The sequence below is a fragment of the Bolinopsis microptera genome, chromosome 9 (genome assembly GCF_026151205.1).
Source record: "Bolinopsis microptera isolate Bmic1 chromosome 9, MBARI_Bmic_1.0, whole genome shotgun sequence".
NCBI classification, from domain to species: Eukaryota; Metazoa; Ctenophora; class Tentaculata; order Lobata; family Bolinopsidae; genus Bolinopsis; species Bolinopsis microptera.
The window spans coordinates 3,900,329-3,922,293 of NC_087080.1; the positions used below are offsets into that span (position 1 = coordinate 3,900,329).

The 21,965-nt window shown below is 37.3% G+C and overlaps 3 protein-coding genes across 8 annotated transcripts; 2 read left to right on the forward strand and 1 right to left on the reverse strand.

Annotated features, from left to right (window-relative positions):
- Positions 1 to 1,366: 1,366 nt before the first annotated feature.
- Positions 1,367 to 4,297, reverse strand: LOC134820621 (uncharacterized). Its single transcript, XM_063831123.1, has 2 exons — positions 4,125 to 4,297; positions 1,367 to 3,873 (listed from the first exon to the last, which is right to left on the reverse strand). Exon 2 carries the CDS (start codon positions 3,815 to 3,817, stop codon positions 1,532 to 1,534), a length of 2,286 nt encoding a protein of 761 aa, XP_063687193.1. The 5' UTR covers positions 3,818 to 3,873; positions 4,125 to 4,297; the 3' UTR covers positions 1,367 to 1,531.
- A 2,939-nt stretch (positions 4,298 to 7,236) lies between these two features.
- Positions 7,237 to 8,400, forward strand: LOC134820756 (phytanoyl-CoA dioxygenase domain-containing protein 1-like). The gene has a single exon (XM_063831345.1). It carries the CDS (start codon positions 7,266 to 7,268, stop codon positions 8,151 to 8,153), a length of 888 nt encoding a protein of 295 aa, XP_063687415.1. The 5' UTR covers positions 7,237 to 7,265; the 3' UTR covers positions 8,154 to 8,400.
- Positions 8,401 to 8,613: 213 nt separating this feature from the next.
- Positions 8,614 to 21,024, forward strand: LOC134820532 (uncharacterized). Of its 6 annotated transcripts, none has more exons than XM_063830963.1 (18): positions 8,614 to 8,695; positions 8,832 to 8,989; positions 14,022 to 14,138; positions 14,302 to 14,402; positions 14,593 to 14,728; positions 15,174 to 15,268; positions 15,480 to 15,585; positions 16,816 to 16,915; positions 17,065 to 17,180; positions 17,334 to 17,486; positions 17,635 to 17,899; positions 17,996 to 18,335; positions 18,523 to 18,739; positions 19,020 to 19,165; positions 19,319 to 19,495; positions 19,659 to 19,907; positions 20,083 to 20,249; positions 20,470 to 21,024. In XM_063830963.1, the coding sequence occupies exons 3-18, from the start codon at positions 14,051 to 14,053 to the stop codon at positions 20,630 to 20,632; spliced, it is 2,619 nt and encodes an 872-aa protein (XP_063687033.1). In that variant the 5' UTR covers positions 8,614 to 8,695; positions 8,832 to 8,989; positions 14,022 to 14,050; the 3' UTR covers positions 20,633 to 21,024. The 6 variants fall into 6 exon arrangements, with proteins under 6 accessions (XP_063687033.1, XP_063687035.1, XP_063687032.1 ...); XM_063830965.1 differs by having other exon boundaries at positions 14,602 to 14,728; XM_063830962.1 differs by having other exon boundaries at positions 8,832 to 8,981.
- Positions 21,025 to 21,965: the final 941 nt, after the last annotated feature.

Sequence of the window (21,965 nt, forward strand, 5' to 3'; positions counted from 1 at the left end):
ATACTTATACGTTTTTCGTTTCACAAAGGGTCAAATCATCAACATGGTATCGCATAATGAGGACTCAAAGGTGCAAAATAATTCTTAATCTCTATACCATATATCGCAAAGGTTTTTCAAGCATGATACAAACAGACAAACATCAGTTAGATACAATTAGAAGAATTTCATGACATTTTATGTCAAGAAGCAAAATTTATGGTCAACTTACAAAAATAAACCAATTGATATCACAGTTCACAGAAAATGCACTTTTGGGCTTTAAAAGTTCGACAGAAAGGAAGCCAAATAAGAATAATTAAAAATGGGCCATTTTAATGTGTAAATTGGATTTTTGCAGAGTTACTTCTGTACAAGTGCATTAATTGTAATAAACTAATTACCGCACTAATGAACAAAAATTACTGGCTAAATAACATTGGAATATTGTATCTGTCAAGTCTCAAATTGTTATAAAATTAGATTTCTAACTATTTACTAATTCATAACTTCAAAATTCGGCAAATCAGATCAGTTAGTAGCGGAATACTTAAAAAATATTTCCAAACAGTCGTTACAGACTTTTAAGGCCACTTACAGGGTATAACCATTGTTAATTAGCCTAGACTGGGACTTTGAAGTGCTATTGTAATTCATTCCCACACGCACCTTAAGTCATATCAGAGCTCCTGACCCATATAAGTTCATAACTAACTTGTCATGTTTCTTATATAGATTGGATTAACAACTCTTAGAAACTCAGCTCCAAATATCGGTACTTACTTGCCTGTCTGCCTTCAGAATCTTCTTTTGAAATGAATATGGAACTTCCCTGTCCCAACTCCCATGCTCGAATCTTCAGTCTGCATAGTTCTTGAGTTAGGTTATTCGGGCAATTCGGTAATCTGTCGATGGACACTTAACGCACGGTTAACGCACATTGGTTAGTTAAGGCACGGTTAAGGAACGGACACTTAACGCACGGATAAGGCACGGTTAAGGCATGGTTAAGGCACGAATTGCCGTTATCCAACAAACTTCAAATTAACGGACACTTTGAAGGAAGAGAAATATTCTATACGAACTTTGTGAGACACAAATCTGAACGATCTTATTAAATCCATGTTTCATTTTTATTTCCAGTTTTTAAAACTTACAAAGTAAAACAATAATCTTTGAATAAACGCTACAAGTACAAAGATAGAGTTGTAAAAATGGAAACTCTTTCACCTTCTTTCTTACTATCAATAGTAATGCGAATCGACAATAAAATTTGTAGAACAGGGCCAGGCAGCACATGTTCAAGAACACTTTCACTTTTTCGAGCCATTTTCAGGAAAATATAAAATATTAGCTCCTCTCAAAACTCATAATTCAAAAATCCCAATGTAGAATAAAAAGATTAAAATCACTTTGTACACTTATTATACACTTAGTCTGTCAAATGAATAAGATAACACCAATCACTGAATCACTGCTTTAGCCGGTTGCAATTAACTGCTCTGAATTTGAGGCAATAATCCCGATAATCGATTCTCGAGAACCGTGTCTCTTAAATGTTAATTAAATCCTTTTTGCCGTTGATTTTGAATTTGCTTCTTTGTTTGATGTAAGTGTTATTGCCTGTATCGTTGTTGGGATCGAATTCCTCTGTTTCGGAATTAAGTCCAATATAAGGATTCCTGTCGTCTGGACTAGGCAATGTCGTCCCATTTATATTGAAGATATCTTTAACTTTTAGGCAAGGCTTTTTCCTCCAATCATCATCATGCTCCGGTTCAATTAGCTGTAATTCCAAACTTTTGTTCTTTGGAACAAATTTGGAACTCTCTTTTTTCTTTGGATGCACCACAAAGAAGTATACTGCAAAGAAGAGTCCGCTGAGTATGTAGAGTCCCATGCTGACTATGCTAATAATGGACATCGCCTGATGTCTGTGTAATGCATTATTCAATTTGAGGAACAAAAAGCACAGGTTTATCATCAAAATTTCAGTCAGATGCATGAAGTATATTCCGAAAAACTGCCATCTTCTCCTGGCATATTGAAAGTTTGGATAGATCCCAATATACTCCATAGGACTCCTCAGCAGAACCAAGAAACCCTCTGATAGTGCGAATGGAATTAGTCTCAAGTCGAATCTTCTTAGAAACACGAAATGTTCATCCTCGGATCCGTCTTTTTCAGCCTTAACGTGATAGGTAAAAAGGTTGATTAGGAAGGTCACCAAAATGTGTATCGAGACAGCAACAATGAGAACCCATAGTTCAAATCTTGCTAGTATCAAGAAGAGGAGCATCCTAGAGCTTATCATGGTCAAGTATCCAAAGAACACCATGGCTTTCTGTGATTTCAGTCGTATTTGATACATATCGTAATCCACAAACCTCGCTGCCTTCTCGAAATCAAGAAAAGATTTGCTCAGGGAATAAAGTGAGTTGGCCATGGATACAATTTCAAAGATATTCCATGTTGAAGTCCAATCGAAGTGTCCTTCTTCGATTTGTGTAGCAACTTGAACTATCTTGATAGCCAGACAAGGTATGTTCTCCAACATACTTTCAAGGCATTTTACTTTCCGTATGTTGTACTGTGATTTCAATATATTTTCTATAGACTGCACATGATGGTAAAGATGATCAACGACAGTAATTAACGGTTGGAGCTGAAGGAAAGTCAGCAGGTTAAACACTACATGTTTCACGCTGTCGAATTGCCAAGGAAATACGTATTTCAGCAGTCTATAGCGAGGTACGTGACCTTCCAAAGAAACAAAGACCGAAAGTGGAGTGGATGAGTAGAAATTCTTGAGGGAGACAACGTTGCATACCAGAAGAGGAAATATTGCGAATGCAAGGAGTAACCAAGCTAGAACTGGGTTTCCTTTCCTGAATATAATCTTATCTGCAGCTAGAACCAGATCAAAGAACGTGTCTTTAAGATAGCTCATGGCAAAGAATCCCAAAGTGATCAATGAGGCATTCTTACTTTTACTTATACAGCAGTTGTGTCTGGCGAGTAGTTTCCCAATATCTTTGTCTTTACCATTCTTTTCATCTCGTTCTTTCTTTTCCTGTTTATTCATTTTTTTCGCCAATGCCACCAACAAAGGTGTGTGTTTATCAGCATCAAGTATGTGTAGTCTCAATACGTCATTCTTAGGATCATTGAACATCAAGAACCTGAGGATCTTGTTGCATTCATCGTTATATTTATCCGCTGCTTGGCCTCGGGTTAAAAATTGTACAAATTCATTTGTCTTCATAGCCTGATGCTCCTTTATGTAATGAGGTGACTCGTATAGCATTATCAGCAACTTTAGAGACACCTGAGTAACGTTTTCTGGATTTCTTTCTTTCTGTGATAAGCATATGCTAACAAGATGATAAAGAATGGCATTATTCTCAGATCGTCTTATTATCCCACATCTTCCACGCCCACCCAACTTTTTCAGCATTTCTAGAACTTGTTTGTTCTTGCTGGTGTCGGATAAAGGTTGCGTAAGCTCTTGTACAAGCTTTGCAACATATTCCGTCTGTTCAGAGATGCTCAGAAAATTCAAAAGATTAACCAATATATTCCTTACGTTTAGTCCAATCCACTGTTGATTTGCGATATCCTGTGTCAACAGGATTTCATTAAAGTATTCAACCAGCAATGTCACATCCAGTTTTGCTACTGGACGCCTGAGTTTTCTCTGAACGAAGATAAACCAATCATTTAGTTGGTCAGTTATAAACTCAAAATCGTCCTCTTTGTCTACAATAGATGGTGCTGTTTTTGTAAGTGCAATTGCGATCCTAGCCGGTCCGTTTTTGTCCGACAGAATGTTCCTCATAACGGTGACATTTTCCTCTCCTTTTGGAAGCGGGGGATCTGTAGGACGTCAATCGCCTGAAGATTTTTACGACGTAAAAAAGAATTGGGAAACTTGGAGCTGAATCAGTAACATCAAGACAAATATCGATCAATTTGTTAACCGGAAGACCAGTGTTAATGGTCATGGTATCCAGCCGATAGAGCAGACATCTTAGAGATTCCAAAATAACAGTGCCATCATCACCGCTCAGCAGTTTAAAATGCTGCTCCGATGACGGCAAAAGGGAACCAAGGGGGTTCAAAACTTGTTTTCCAACATCCTTAACTGTTTCTAGTGTCCCCAACTTCCCACCAATTAAAATGATCCGCTTTTCGATCGAAGTTTCATCTTCCAACTGAGAAAGCTCCTCTATTGACCACACGTTTGTTGAAGATTCTGTCATTCAGCACAAGACTATCGTCTGCTCTCACAAACTTATCGACTGTTTTCCGTGATTGTCATTCTGTTTTAATAGAGGTTTCAAGTTAATTTCAAGATGTAATTAATGCAGAAAGTTACCAAAATGAGTCTAGTTACTAATAGTTGCTACAAAGATTCAAAGCTTTTAACATAGCTCAGTCTGTACGATATGAGCAAGTGATGTACCACACTGAACGAAAGCAACAACATTGTAGTCTACACATAACGTAGCTTAGCAGAGTTCTAATAAAGAGGGCCCACGAATAATGAATATGCAGTAATTTGTGTGTAAGATGACATTATATATCATGACGTTATGATATATTATGGTGATTGTTTACTGTGTAGTTATGGGGACTTATCGCTCGACAAGTAGAAAAAGAGTTGGAGTTGTTCCAGATAGAAGCCACTTTGTAATCGGGAGTTGTTGGAACTGTTTTGTGTCATGTGCATTGTGCAATGGCCAATGTGCAATATACAGACCAGTTACTGATTTTCAACCCAGAAATATGTCAAGAATGATATATTATGTGCCTTGTAGAAGGAATGTATCATTGTGTATATGGGATCTGGTAGCTCGGGTACGTTATAAAACTAGTTACATTATAATCGTCCTACTGACCATTTTGAACAATAAGGAGCACATTGAATGAGATGACATTCCGGGACCTACAATAACATTCCAGGTTACCTTCTTTTAACCTTGTACAGTGTACACTCAGTTTTATAATGCGAAACTCGCTACAAGAAATTAGGCCTAGAATTTTATATTGTTTCCTTAGATTTTGCCTTAGAAACTTCATTGATAAATTAGCTTTGATATTGAAGTTTCAATCTTATACCAAAATCGAAACAGTTGGAATGACTTGACAATTAATGTAGGAGCTGAGGATTCTGAACTTATAATGAACGGTAAACGCTAAAAAGCATGAGAAAATTCAAAGTAAACACAGGAACGCAATAAAACGATGATTCACAAACTAGAATATAGACTGTAGAAGGAACACATGTATGTAATCTTAGTTTCTATGAGGTTAAATGAAAGACCGAAAAAACGAAAGCGAATAGAGGATGGAATTCGGCCCTTATTAAATATAATATTACCTCCGTACATTATAAATAAGACCGGGTGAGTGTGGACAGAATGCGTGTAATATGATCTAATGAAGTGTCTAGTAAGGTCTCTAGTATGACGGACGTTTGAGGGGAAACATCTTGCGGCACCATGTAACATAATACATACTGCATATTATGTTAATTTCCAATTTCATTCTTTGTTTTTTGTAAAAACAAGAGCATGATCGATCATAATGATATTGCTATAGCGTATTAACTCATTGCACCCAATAAAACATGATATCTGTGAACGAAGAACTGCCATCAATTATCCATTGATATCTCAACAAAAGAAATTTCTCTGCGTTGGAGCTATGCCAAAATAACAAATATAAATATAGATAGACAATGCCCGGATCAAAAGTACTGATGAGAATAGTGGCAACTTAACTCTATTCTTAAGTTTTCTCAGAATTTAGACCTGTCACGGGGTTCGAACTCGATCTGCTACAATCAGCTCCAAACACTAAGAATATTGTCATTACTTGACCAGAAAAATATGCATTTGTCGATAAACAGTAAGCCGGCATATCATGGCCCCTCTTAGAACCGCTTTATTTAAGTAGGTTTCAATTCATACTCGATAAGAGTATGATACTTGACCGTTTTCTTGGGTTTCATACGCTTTAAGGTTTTACGTTACATAGAACCTCTACTACTCGCATTGGTTTTCATACTCCTTTTTTTCGTGTCTTATCAGCGACGTAATGCTTTCGAGACGAGTTTTTGGAACGTTGAGTCACAAATAAATTAAAAGTTAGTTTTTCTGATAATTCATACGAGTCATCCTTATCGTTCCAGTAATAGATTTTCTACGCATATCAACACAGTTAGACGCTATGTTGCTAGTCACTCCCAACAAGTATTATATTTAAAACGTCATGATATTTATTAGTTAGTAGCTAGAACCTACCTTCATTAGAGCTTTAGAGGTTCAGTTGATAACCTCGTTATCATCTCCCCACCTGTAGTGATCCTGTACCCTGTGTCCTGCACAATAGTAAATGTGACATTTCAATGTTATGTTATTTCTACATTCTCTTCTGAGTTTTTGATTGTACTCTTACAGTATTTTAAAGTAACCCAAAAAACATATATTATATAATAGAGTAATATCAAGCAACAACGAACAGTTATAAAACCACTGCTACATTTAATGTAACATGTAGTATTATGATAGTTGAGATTGCTGGATCTGATTTGAAGAACGGCTCTACAACTTTCTGCTGGTTCTCTAAATCTGGTGGTTTTAACTTGTGAGATTTGAAATAAATTTAACTGCGCATGTCAACTCAATGACAAGCAGTAAATATGTTCTCTTCCTCCTTCATTTTAAATTATATTTCAGATAGTAAACAAGGACCTACGTGCCATTTATTCTACACCACGTGTCATTTCTTCCACACCACGTGTCATTTCTTCCACACCACGTGTCATTTCTTCCACACCACGTGTCATTTCTTCCACACCACGAGTTATTTCTCCTACACCACGTGTAATTTCTTCCACACCACGTGTCATTTCTTCCACACGACGTGTTATTTCTTCTACACCACGTGTCATTTCTTACACACCACGTGTCATTTCTTCCACACCACGTGTCATTTCTTCTACAGCCAGTGAATGGGATTTGTGTCAGCTAATCAGCCCTTTCTACAATTTCACTTAGTTTCTCTGCAGATAATGATGTAACGAGATCGTTTCTGTAGACCTGTATTTTCTAGGTTTCTAATTGTTAAAAAACGCCAGACATTAGTAGATTTTTGACCATCATACAATCTTTTAAAAGAATATGTAATATGTATTAAAATCTACCATGAGTTTTATTTACAACTTTCTTGTTCGCCTGACTAATTAACTAATTACAGCTGTCCTGCTTAGCACTCGGCCCATGAAAGAGTTTACTCTAACACCTGAACAAGTGCAGAAATTCGACGAGGACGGATATTTAATAATCGAGAACTTCCTCCCAGAATTACAATGTGACCTCCTTAAACAAACAATAAAAGATGTTATTGACCAGCATCTTGACTTGGAGACCCATCCAAAAACCATGTTCACAACTTACCAAGCCAACAAAGCCAAACCTGACACTCACATGATGACTGACTACTTCTTAAACAGCGGGGATGGGATCAACTTCTTTTTTGAGGAAGGAGCATTTTCCAAGGAGACTAACGAGCTAGCTTATTCTAAATACGATGCTGTTAACAAGATAGGACACGCTCTCCACACAGATGTTCCAGAGTTTAAGGAAGTAGCTCAGGGGGATGGTATCAAGAACATATGCAAAGCACTGGGTATCAAGAAACCCACTCTTCCCCAGAGCATGTATATCTTCAAGTCAGGTGGGTTGGGTGGCCCGGTGACACCTCACAAAGATAATTCCTTCCTCCACACAGGAGGCACCAGGCTGCTGGGTCTCTGGATACCTCTAGACGATGCCACCACGAATAACGGGTGTCTCTGGTTCATCCCTGGATCCCACAGGGAACCTGCCACTTTGTTCATGAACAGGAACGAGGCAAACACGGCGTGTGAGTTTGTGGGGGAGAAGAATGCGAACTATGAGGAGGATGATAAGTATGTGGTAGCGGAGGTTAAACGTGGGTCTTTAGTTCTTCTGGATGGGGACGTGGTTCATAAATCGTATTCGAACACTTCTGATAAGCCGAGAAACGCTTTTACTTTCCATTTGTATGAGGGAGAAGGTGCTGATTGGGGCGCTACTAATTGGAATCAGCCTACTGATAAGGGAACTTTTGTGGAGCTGTACTGATCTTTTGAAGAATCGCTATAATTTCTACTTTTTAGTGAGGAAATCACTTTGTTTCGCTATGGTTTAGATATATGAGAATTCTACTACTGAGATGTTTTTATTGTATGCCGCTTATTGCTTTACTGGATTTATAGGTTTTATGTTTTATGACAGAGATTTATTTTTAAGAGATCCTTTGGACATTAATTTCAGTGATAGTCATGATTAATATTACCTATATTAATTGATTTAAAATTTGATTTTTTATAGACTCAAATGTGTTACTCTTCATTTTATTATTATTATCGTATCAGAAAATAAAGCCACTGATAATTTGCAATAGCTTATATTTTGATTCTTTGCCTATCAAATTATAATGACTTACTTGCTGTAAAAATGACCATCTCAACTGAGATGATTTTACATATCTTGCAAAAGTTCAAATCGTCAACCACAAAAATTTACTCTTTCAAACGGTGATAGGAACGACGGAAGGTAACTGCGTTACAAGGGTTGCTTGCGGAGGTAACCACGTTGACAAGACCCGAATGTTACAATATCTGGTACGTATTTCAACAGTTACAGTCCGTTCCTTTTACCGAATATTCAGACAGACAAGTTGGCAGTATTCTAGGTTCCCTTAATACTTGGAGGGAATATTTCGTAGATTATAAAATTGATATAATGAGTTTTTGATAGGATTCGAAGAGTACGACTAGCTTGCCTGTGCGTGTGTACAGTTGACGTGAACATGTTGGATCATGTTATTGGTTACAAAGAATTTGGAGATGTGATAGTCCTTGACGTTAGAACAACACCCATGTCAGGAATAACTGGACTTCAGCCCAGGCGAGAAGGTACAGCTAATGTTCAGTTAATTTGTATTTTAACTACCATCCTCGCTAATTAAACTGAGGAGGGGGTTCTTAGGAGATTGAACAATCTCATGTGAAAACAAGAGTAAAGTTGTAAGGGGTGATTGTTATTACTACATAAGAAGTGATTTGAGGTCCAAACCTCCTGTCGTTTACTTTAAGCAGAGTTCCTGACGGATCGCCCGGAAATACCTTGTTTTCAAGTAATTCGACTTGAGGCTGTCGAATAGTGGATTGCAGTCCATTACAATCTAATTAAGATAATTAAATGTTCTGCCTTGATTGAAATTACATGTTTTACGATTTTCTGGGCATCTCTATAAATTTGGTAGTAATCACTTTCATATTGTTATAATTTACCTGTCACTTGCTTATAATACATAATTTTAAACGCTGTTTATTTATATTGCTATATTGCTCTCCTTGATCTGGCTTACCCTCCATACTCCAGATAGTTAGCATGTTATTCTCCATACTCCAACACGTTATTATCCATACTCCAACACGTTATTCTCTAATCTCCATACTCTAACACGTTATTCTCTAATCTCCATACTCCAGCACGTCATTTTCCATCCTCTGCAATCTGCCTCCTGCTTATTCGGATGCTCTCCCGCCTTACACTCACACTGACCACGCTATTTACACGCTATTTACCTCGTGAAGTGAGAGTGAGATGGTTCTGCCACTCTACCACTCTCTATTATTCCATGTGTACACGCCTCTCCATTGCTTGTCCAGCTCTGTTAACTGTGTATTAATTACTTCATAATTACTCATTAGATTAGACTGATAGTCTGCAGTTTTGGCTCAAGTTTGTTGTTACGTGCAACTTTAGAACTTTGCAATCCAGATCATATCTATATGCAAATTGGCGCTCAGATTGTATTAACTAGGCGCGCTCAGTACAATTTGCTTGAACCTAAGAGTGTCCTAGACAGCTTGTGTTAGGTACTTCTGAAGTCATTACCTCATTAATTAGTCATTACACTTCGTAGTAAAGCTCTATTCTGTGATGGTATTGTTGCTCCAGTTCCCATGGTTACCGTGATATATATTGTAGCTTACTGTAGGAAGATCATTTTCCATTACGTATTTGTGTGTTGTGTGTTGTGTGTGACCATCAACCATGTCCACCGCATCTTTTTAATTCTTTCTTTGCAACATACGAAGTACGAACCAGCCTTCAAATTAATCAATTAAATTTCTATTGGTATGACGTATGTACATGTTTTATACACGTATCATGTCACTAAACGTTGTTATGTCCTGACTCCATGTACTATTTGAGTACCTATAATATAACAGCCTAATTATGTTTTGTTGGCCCCTGAACACCCAGTACTCCTACAATCCAGGAGTTTGTATTAGGCACCAGCTGTTTCACCTGTCTTTTTCACCAGCTGTTTCTTGTCACCTGTCTAGTTTACGAATCTTACTACTTAGAGCACTAAGTTCTTCAGCTAGTACAGGCCACCTGGTGAGTCAGATAACTGTGCTCAGTCCTTAGGTCCTCCAAATCTATTGTAGTAGGATCGGTGTTGTATTTTGTGAGGTTCAGAGTATGGTTTAGAAAATGGTTTCTACAGTCAATACTCAATCCTTCAATACGTAAATCTGGGCACTGGGCAGTATCCAGATAGCCCGACCCCTGTTCGCGAACAGGTGTTCGTGAACAGTTGTACACTATATTACAATATGACCGCTTCAATCTATTGATTGGTTACCAGATTATACTATTGTATAGTTTTAGGTTTAGGATCCCCCTTGTATTATGTATAGTTTTACAGAACCATCAATACAATCTCCATCAGTTAGCTCTGTAATAAGCTCCTTACATGTAGCAGGTAAATTAGATAAATATAACTTCTCTCGTAATGATATAACCTGTATGTACTGGTCTCTCTTTCTCGTTCAGATACTAATGTCGGTACATAGTTGCCAATATCCGTGTGTATTCAAGTATAAAGACTAAACGCTTGTGCATGCTTTTGTCAAACATGGTATAAACAATTTTGCTTTTGTTGTTATATTCAACTTTTAAAACGTTTTAATCTTCAAGCTGTGTTGTTTTCTAAGAGCTGCGAGGCAAATTTTGTTTTGATTTACCGTAAGTTATTCAAGTCGATCAGCTTGTACATTCCTGTTTTATCTTAAATTGGGCACATTTTGTGCTTATTTTAAGCGTATCAAAATAATCACTGTCGCATGTTCTCCATTTGTTATTCAGTATTTCACAGCTGGTATAGAAAAATAGTTGTTGACTAATTAGTCAACAGTTTCATTTAATTGTGGCGGTGTTTCGTGATATTTCCGACTTTATTTCTTGTGTTCAGTATCAACGTACATTTCAAAAGTACATTGTATCGCGTAGATAATCATTCATCCGGCATTGTTGCTGAAACTCAAATTTAACACTTGTTAAGTGCGCTTTAAAATAACCGCCCCTTTACGTATTGATGACACGGTGGACAAGACAAACAGTGCAATAACATGCAATAGAGCATCATAGATATGACATGCAAATCACATGTATTGGACATCCACCAGTTATTGTCTTTTTGTGGTAGTGGATGTGAAGTTTGTTTTTAACTTTAGTCATCTCATGGTTATGGTGCGATGCGTTTGTAGTCACTTTCAGATTGTGTAGTGTTTTGTATTTTTCGTATTTTATTGGAGTGAAGTACTGAAAAGGAAATACATAATATGCTCTCCTTTAAGCTAGTATAATTTCAGCTTTTTCAGTTAATATAATGACTAGATGTCCCTTTGCTTAACGTTACTCCAGTTTGCTCATTTATACCTGCAATTTTTATATGCTTACAGGACTATTTAACACAGGTATAATAAAACATATATATTTGTACTTTGTACTATTAGACGTGAAATACACTACTGTACACTGTACTCTGTACACTGTATAATGTATACTGTACACTGTACACTGTACCGGCCCTGAAGCGTCTTCTTACCTGTCCGACACGTCAAGTTCTTGTTAGCTGTCTTGCAAGCATAGTTTGACACTTGAAGTGTCGCATTTCTTTAGTTGCTGAGGAGTGGCAATTTACTATTCAAAGTTCGCCTGTTTTTTTTAAGTAGAAAACTGCAGAGTCTACATTTTCTTCTTGCCTCTAACTATGAACAAAACTTGCTGATTTTCGATGTTACAGTCAGTACCTTGTTATTCTATATAAAATAAATATGATGGATAAACTACAGGGTGATGCAAAGAGAATGGTGGAATTTTGCATATATATATGCAAAATTAGAATAACACAATAAAAATACTTAACAATTTGCTCAATCCAGCGTCCCTTATTTATTAATTAGGTAGCACCCTTTTGTATAATGACATACCAGCTCACAGATAATTCAATAGACAGCAGAGCGGCGGAGAGGTGCAGTAAGTTTGTTTCGACACGTGACAGGGATTAACCTATCAGCTTGCTGCATTTACTGATTAAACCCCAGAAGGAAGAATCACTGTCACGTGCCAAAACAAACTTGCGCCATCTTCCTTCTATTATTTCATTGCATTGACCTTGTTCAGATTTTGTTTATCCACTAAAAATGTTGTCTTGTGGATTTTCCAATAGAATCAAGAAGAAGAGTATTGAGTGTAAATTACAATCGAATAACTTACACTTTATAATTATCAAGTTACTGATCACATTACCAAGATAATTCTCCCGTCTACTGATGCATGTGTGGTGTTTGTCATTTTCATATAATTTTTTCCTTTTCACCCTTTTGAAAAAAGGCAATAGTGAAAGGTTACGAATGGAGGTTTTTGCAGAAAAACGTGGATTTTGGAGAACGAGATAGGTGGGTTTAAATATGTCGTGTGTTCGTTCGTTACCATGCAACGAAAAAGTTGGGCGCGCGCGAGGATTGCTTGCGGAGATGTGATGTATAGATAGCCTGTGATCTATGAATGCGCGGCGCGACTGTGTATATGATGCATGTAATGTATAATATTACTATTAGGTAATACACCCAATTTGTACGTGGCACGCGTAGTGTATTGATGTGTACACGAGTATATATAATAGTTTACCTTTGCTGATAATTTCTTGAATTACAGATACAAGTTAAGTTCTACGGCAATTGAACTGAATTTCAAGTGTTTCCCGTATTTGATGCATAATTGATCAATATTATTATCATGAAGATTGAAGTGAGCTGATTGGAGCTTATAGTTATACTTAAATTTATAGTAAATGTGAAATGGAAATCTAGCGTCCGCCAAAACGAAACAACGGGCGCAATTCTTGTTATGGCTCAATTTCCTATCTAAATTTTGAAATCCGAGACCCGATACAAATCTATGGTTTAGGACCAGATCAGCGACATGCAACCGAGAAGAGAAGTTTAGCTGTCTTATCGAGGTAAGCGCGATAAATATCCGAATCTTCGCCACATACCTGAACTATTTACAATGCTCTTTTCACGTGGTATTTAAGCAGAATGCGAAAAATTGAATTTTCAGTATTCAAGATTACTCAAACGCTGGCTAATATTTGGGTCAAAATATATAAGTACATAAACGTTTTTCCTTCCTCTGGGTTTGAAGTGGAAGGATTAATGCAGAAATTTATGGTTTGATTGACTAAAGTTAAATACTCGGGGAAAAGTAGTCTGTAGCTGTCTTTACTTGGAGTTGGCTGGACTAATGTGAGATAATATGTCCATCGTCCTTTTCGCACAGATGCTCAAAACGGTCTACTGCATCATGTTGTCGGAAGGCGCCAATCTTTAATTGATACACAAGCTGGCGCAAATTTTACGCGCAGTATTATATTAATTATATTATATTATTTATATTATATATATATATATTTATTATAAATTATATTGCTTGTTCATTGTTGCGCCGTTCATGTCGGTCATGTCGACCAAATTAAATCGGCTTGTAGCTAGATTGAGTCGATCGACTGCCAGCAAACGTGCCATAATTTGGTGATCCGGTCCATTCGAACACCTCCGAGTAACAGTTACCTAGAAAACCTTTCAGAAGGACGAGATTGAGGATCGAAACATGTGATGGGCTGCTGTCAATCTAAATCTAAGGTCAAACCTATTGTAGCATCATGTCCTGAATGCCACAAAACGTATGATTCTTCTGTTATCGGTAAGGAATGTGCAAGCATTAATGATTTGCTCAGTTCATCGGAATTATTTTTCCGCTATCAGAGTCCTTTCGAATAAATCGTTTCAAGAATCAAGATTTCCTGTCTCTAACGCAATTGCGTCCGAAATTTTAGCTCTCTTATCACTTATCAGTAAAACTTCAGCAAATATCGGTACAGAGCTATACGAGCACATAGCAACAGCACATTGTCCTGAACAAGGTAGTATCGAGTGTGTCCTGTGTGACTCAAAAGTCTTCTGTAAGGTTTGTGTTAATACCCCGCTATTTCCATTGTGATATCTTGATATTTGTGATGATTACCCTTAGAGAATAAAAATACCTCATTAACTGCAGATACGATTTTGAACTTGTGTAAGCTTTAATTTCTAATACGTACTTGACTCGAATCTCGATTTCTTATTTAATCTATTTGTTTCTGAAATCTTTTTCCTAGCCATCTCAGGGATATATAGACCACTTGAGAAAAGAGCACAATTTCGCTGCACAGCTTGAAAATGGCAGCGTTGGTGGTCATGATATCACTATTACTTGCCCCGAGTGCTCAAAAACATTCGAATCTAAATCGGCAGGTTTGTGTAAACTGCGAATGGACGTGAATAATATTTGAATGACAATTTTAGCACTAATATTTCTGCTGATTGATCGTGTGCATTGACTCGTGTCACTACTCAAACACTGTCACTCTCTAGTCTCTACCTTCCTCTGTTATTCGTGGTTGCTCATGATGGCCATGACAGTCATTAGTTTGTTCTTACTACATAGTACATATGTATATACGTTTTCTTTGTGATTCCAAGAGCGAATAGTGATCAACAACTCTAAAGCATTGTCAACTTATTTAAAATGGGTTTTTATTGCCGATATTTGTTCCTTGATGATATACTCGATTTCTATCCCCTTTTAGTACCTACCAAGAGATAAGTTTTTTTAAATAAAAAAAAGAGATAATTAATGCATAAAATAAAATTTCCAAAATTAAAGAAGATAAAAGAGATCACGTATAAACAATTTCAGAAGATTTAGGTTGTAATCTGTACGATCACATATCCTCTCTTCACATTTCGGATCAGATCACATGTTCTCTGTGCGGTGAGGCTGTCAAATCCACGGTAAGTTTTCTTGTGGTCAGTGATTTGTGATTGTTTTTTTTTCAGATAGCACGCGTGTTTTATCATAGCGTTATAGTGCAATATCCACAATTGGGTCTATTCAATTATATCAATTATCTATGATAATTTCTTTATTGATAATTAAAAGTTATCAAAATTATGAAGTTGAATTACTGACAACTTAACTGGTGCAATGACTGGTGCAACTCAGGACTACATCTCACATCTGCGGGAGAATCACGAGTTTGTAAACCGAAACGAAGTCAGGGAGGACGCTCTTCTGGTTACCTCCTCCCAAGCTGCTACCCTCAATAACGGTCAGTGCAGGATTGTCTGATTTTTACTAGATTGCAATATTGCATATTGGCTTGGGTGGAGACAAGAAACATTTGTTTTTTTGGGATTTGGTTTCAGTTCCACCTGATCAGCTCATGGAAACGACCAACTTCACGCACTACTGACACGTGTCGAAACTCATACATGTCATAGTGAACAGCATTTTTATTGATTTTGTAGACACTGATACGATCGATAAAAATCATAACAAACATAATAGTTGACATCTATCAATTAGCAGATTTTTTTCAGTCAATTAACGGTAACTACCGGAAATGTAGCTCACATAGCTTGGACGAAAACCAAAACACACCTTAACAATAACACTCATCATAACAAGATGATCATTTTCCTCTTAAACTGTTTGCAACTAGTTCAGTCACAACTCGCAGGCAAATCGTACTCTTTCCCTCAAAATGTCTGATAATCCGAAACTTAGTGATAGGATCTTATTAGAGATATCCGCGATAAAAACTCTGATTCAAGATGTTACCAGTGGTTGGATCAACCAGGTTCGTTAAGGAGGTCCTTAGAAAAGTTGTCAAAATATCTTAAAGTTGTTGGCCAGTTTAATCTATTTCAATCCTCTGAAGACGATCCATTTAAGTTTGATTAAAGGCTACCATGTACTAAGATGACTTTTTAAGGAAAATTCTGAGGACGATATATCTGAAAACGAAATATCTGAAGACGAAATATCCGAGGACGATACTGACTGTACAGAAGGGGACACGAAACAAACACTTCCCGAGCTATCTCTTCTAGAAGAGAATGCCCCCGATGTTACCTCATTCCGTTTTGTTCAGCAGCTTTACTCCTCTCACTCACTATTAAAAGAGTGTCTGGATATCATTGATATTGATAAGGATGAGGCAGTTCCTTGTACCAGTTCAGGTTCGAGCTATCGCTCGCGTACAAATTGAAATAGGTTGCACGTGCAAATTGAGAATATTGTTGCGTTATCGAAGCATCGGTGCCCGATAGAGTGCCTGTTGTTCATTTTCGCTCTCCAAGAAAATAAAGTTTGTCCTTCCATCACATTATCACTATAACAAACTTGTTTGTCACCCACTCATTCGATCTTACGTATCATAAGGGATGATAGAGTTACCCACTGTTAGAGCTGTCCCTAAAAGTAGTTCTTAGATTTATTTGCACAACAGACGTGTCGTTACAAATACAAATAAAATGACACCGCGCAATTATTTCAGCTCCTCAACCAACTCGAGAAGGGAGGCCCATACCGAAGCCCGGAGATAAAGTGTTGTGTAAATGGGGTAAATGGCAGTACTTCGACTCCACTATCTTAAGGTAAAAAATCTTGAGATCAGTTCTAAATTGTTTTCTTATTCACCGCTTCATGAACTCATATTATAGTTGCTGTTTTTACCACCAGTATTCAGTACTATTATGTTAGTTAATCTAAAATTCTTTCATTAACTGAATATTGATTCTGGTAGTTTCGACGAGAACAAGTTGGAGTATTACATAGAATGGGATGACCAAGACCCATCAGACCGGCATGTCTCCATCGAACATCTCGCTGTCAACCAATCCCCCTATGAAGATGAAATCGGTAAGTTGCGCATTTCATTTTTGAAGTATTAAAAGGATGGTATGGAAGTAGATAGTATGGTAACTACATAATTAATTATGGTGATTACCTGGATATGGGTATCCGGTAATAACTCAGATATCAGTACCTTGCTGATGTTTACAATCCTGGCAGGTATTGGTTCCATGGTGTTGTTCCATCAAGGCGGATATTGTGCTAGCGCGGAGGTAGGCAGACTAGCAGGAGTCAGGTGGCATCAAGGCAAGATCACCAGCATCACAACTGCAGCTGACGGCACTAAACTTTACAGTGGAACTCATTCTAAATGTCAGTAAATATCTAGAAATTTAATTCCCGCGAAGTTTTAGAAATAAATATGATAACATTGGTGGTGTCACTTTTAAAATGCTAATCTTGCAGTATCCTCATATTATAATGAAACACATTGTCGAATCCCTAAAGCAACTTCTTGCAGCGGCGTCTGACGGCAAGTGGGTGACATATAAAGGTTATGAACCAACTTTCTCCAACTACAAACTAGAAGAACTGCGGTGTGCACCTAACTTATTCGACATCCTCGAGCAAAACGTATCTCAACAGAACCAGGAAATGAGCTTTAACACCAAATGTGATGTTTATCTGTCCTACTGCCCCAGTGATAGTTTGGTGGACGTGAAAGCAGGCCTCGCTAAGTCTCCCAATAAAACCAGGAATTATGAGAACATGAACGACCCACTTACGTGAGTAATAAGATTGTTGATTCACCGTCATTTAACTTTCAGGACGATAAATTGTAGTAAATTGAGCAATGAACAATTTTAATATTTTTTTTTCAGGATCAAGAAAGAATTAGAATCTCTAGGCTACAAAGTTCTCAGCAACATCCGTAACGGCCATAATCGTGAGCTAGACCTCAACAAGATCGTGTCCTGTATCAAGAACTGTAGCATGTTCATCTGCTGCATCAGTGATGATTATGCTGTGAACGATAACTGTCGGATGGAGATGCAGTACGCCAAGAAAACTGCCCACAAGCCCTCTATTCCTATCATTGTTGGGGACGGAGGTTGGGATTGGCAGGCCACAGTTGTAGGAATGTTAATCGCGGGAGAGAGATATATTGACTTCAAAACAAGGGATCTATTCGATGAGAAGTTTGAAGATTTGAGGATCCAGGTAATATTTGATTACGATTTCTGCTGAGCTTTCAGTTCATTGACCGAATTTCCCCAAACCTCTCCCCCTTCCTTTAAAGTTTACAAACACCCTGTAGATATCCGGATAAACACTTAAACATCATGTAGTTTTTAAATGTTACAAATGTAAATTGTAAGGGTTTTATCTCCGTTTAAATCCCAAACAGGTAGGCAATATAGCGGGGAAGGACAAACCATCCGGGACAGCAGAATCAGGTGAACAGCAGGTTACAACGCCAGAATCCAACAAAAAAGACATATTTGTAAGCTACTGCTGGAATAACTCGTCTCTCAGCGAAGAAAACAATGAAATTCCAAAACTTTTTGGTAGCCAGTGGAATGACCCAAGAAAGATCAAGTCTCTTCTTTCTGAAAAATATAATGGTAGGTATTTTCAAATATCTGTTTGAACGCCTTGATTATTTCCCTAGCCCACTCAGTGTACACTCAGTGCACACTCCGTTGGTTAGTTGGTATCGATATTGTTATTCATCGTAAAAATACTTGAAAATTAATTTTAAATTATCACTAGTACATCAGCTTATAACTGCATCATCTGTTATCGCTTATCAATTTAAATTCGTGAAATGAGCATTGAGATTCCGGCAAGCAAGCATTAACGTTCCTAAAATTTCAAGTGATCATTAATAGCACTTAACCTCAGTATGGCTGGACATAGAACAGCTGACTTCAGGTCAAGCGTCAGGAATGTTCGAACAGATGACCACTGGTCTGATCAACTCTAAAGTTGTCCTTGCTTTCATCTCTTCTGAATATGCTAAATCAGATAACTGCAAAATGGAGTTCCAGGTTATTTTGTTGGGTTGTCGATATAAAGTTCTGTACAATTTGCTAAACACTGAGCTTTTAAATAATAAGCTTTTAATTAAGCAACCTTTTATAAACTTGTTATATTTGATAACATATGAGTACTGTGACCGTGACTAATATTACTTCTTTTAGTTCGCGGCAAAATCACTGAGGAAGCCATTCATCCCAATCTGTGTGGGTGAAGATATGGGATGGAGGGAATCAGTGATAGGAGCGCTAGTGATGGGGAGCGGTGTTCCCACTATCGACATGTTGGAAATCTCCGGGGAGAGTCATCTGGAGAAAAAGATGGAGGAAATATTCGAGAGGGTGAGTTGTTGAATAGTTTCTTTAATTGTCGTTTAGTCGATATGTAGAATTAGGGAAATCAATTCGTTCATTCATTATTTGGAGAGGGTAGCTTTTAAAAGAAGATTACAATTTCCGCGATTAAAAATTGAATTCAGTTTTTAACCTGCTCACTTAACCTCAGTTATCTGAGCACATCCAACCCACCCAAGACTCTGATTCGCTGGGCGAGGTTCAGCCTGACAGTCCTCCGCCCGACTACCAATCTGCGATAAAGTCACGTGCACCACGTGTGGGCGATCACGTGATCTCATTTCACTTTCGTCATGCGTACTACACTTCCACCATTCTCTCCTTCAACAAAGAGGACATGACTTATTATATAAAGTGGGATGATGGTGATCCTTCCGGGAGAAATCCTAAATACAACCAGGTAAAATATATTTTAAATTATAAACTTATTATTTAATGTTAAACTGCTTAACTTTCTGGATATTATAAATCCGTCTTTGTTTAATTATTTTTTTAATCATCTATTCAAGTGACGACCCCAATCACATTAAATTAACATAATTATTAAAAATGAGTGTTATCTAAAATCTGAACAGGTCGGTCTGAACATTGATCCGGATGATGATGACATCGGAGTAGGGAGCAGCGTTTTCTTCCCACAAGGGTCTTACGGAGGAACAGAGGGAAACAATACTGGTGGGCTGAGGTACCATGAGGGTATTGTGGAGTCTGTGGTGGAGAGAGCTGGAGTTAAATACTTTAGGTAGGTGTTGTTTCTAACTTGTCGTGTAAATGAACCTTTTGAGACTTTATGAAGTAAAAGCGATCTGATAGCCCTCACAAGCCGCCTTTTTAAGCCTTCAAAGCCTAAAATGATAAAAATTTAAACAAAAAACCAGAAACGAGCTTCATTGTATTATCAGTGAATCCAGTTGTTTTGAAGAGTGATAATATGATGTAAATTATAATCTACAATGTTTCAGTGGACATCATCTGCGGGGAGATGAGGATGGAAAGTGGGTCACCTACCGAGGATACGAATACTCCTTCAGCGACATGACTGTCACCCAGCTCAGGATCGCTCCCAACGCCATGGACGCACTTTTCAATAATTTTCATGGCCTAAAGACTGATCAGAGCAATTAAAAGTTGTTTTATTTCGTTGAGATTCAGAAAAATTGAAAGCTATTATTATCGTGAATATGAATCAGTGAAGACCTTTTGCAATTTGTGAATTTAGGGATGCGGGAACTTCATCGACACTGGGCTACCCTGTTCATTGAATCGCTCCAACTAAAATACAACTTATGGTCCGAGGTTTAGTTTTCCCACTTTATATCACATAAATAACCGTTAAAATGCTAGATTAACGTGGTTTTTTAATTTTATCTTATGTTTATTTTAGTTTATTGATTTATTTCTTTTGTTTTAGTAGTTTAGAAGTTTAGAATTTTCATTTGTTATAGGCATTATTGTGGTGTTTTTGTATTTGATGTACAGATTCGTATAATTATAAGTTCGTATTGTCGCAGAATTGGAAGAAACATTGTTTACTTTGTCCCTAGATCCACATAATATACATATTATGCAGTTAAATAGTTTTAATTTTAAACACATTTTTAAACTGACCAATGTTACATTTACAAGACACGATAAAATTAAAGGTGCTAAAAGTCAGAATCACGGAGAAAGCCCTGTAAAATAAAAATCTCCAAAATGTACTACCGCCGGTATAACTATAAGGCCCCAGCCGTTAACTTTAAGCCTAATAAAGGTTTCCTAGGTAAACCGAGCTACAACGCTTCAACGCGCCGCGCGAACTATCATTCTTCATTTTGCTTCGCAGAGCTTAACAATAAACTACACTTACAGTACAATATGCGCGGCTCCCCCTGTATCGTAGAAACTCACTATAGTGAAGCGACAGTGGGGGTCACCACGTGATACTGATACAATGCTGTACGTGTCTGGTTTTGGACTAGACTATTGACTATAAGTATAGTCGGCCTCAACAGAGTCAGATTTTATTTAATTAAGTGACCGGCCGACTTTCACTTAGGACATGAATTATTGTATCACGTGGTGACCCCCACGGTCGCTTCACTATAGATACAGGGGGAGCCGCGCACTTCGTGCGCGGCGGGTCATACAACGTATGACAAATGAATTAGTAGTGCGCTCATCAAATTATAAATTAAACTATAAGTTAAAGTGGCAGCTATATATATAAGTAAAGTATAACATGTCGAATAACAATACGTTAGCCTTTTAATTTTATTTGTCCTTTAACGTATCATTTTGATCATTGATAACATTAACAATTAAGCTGAGATCAGAGTCAGCGACCAAATAATTAAACATTTTCGTTCTAAATCTTTAAATCATTTTTCAAACCTTTATGAATTTCAATAATGCAAATTACATGTACACTGTACAGTCGTAATTTTATTTATTTTACACTTATAGGTAACACTAACAG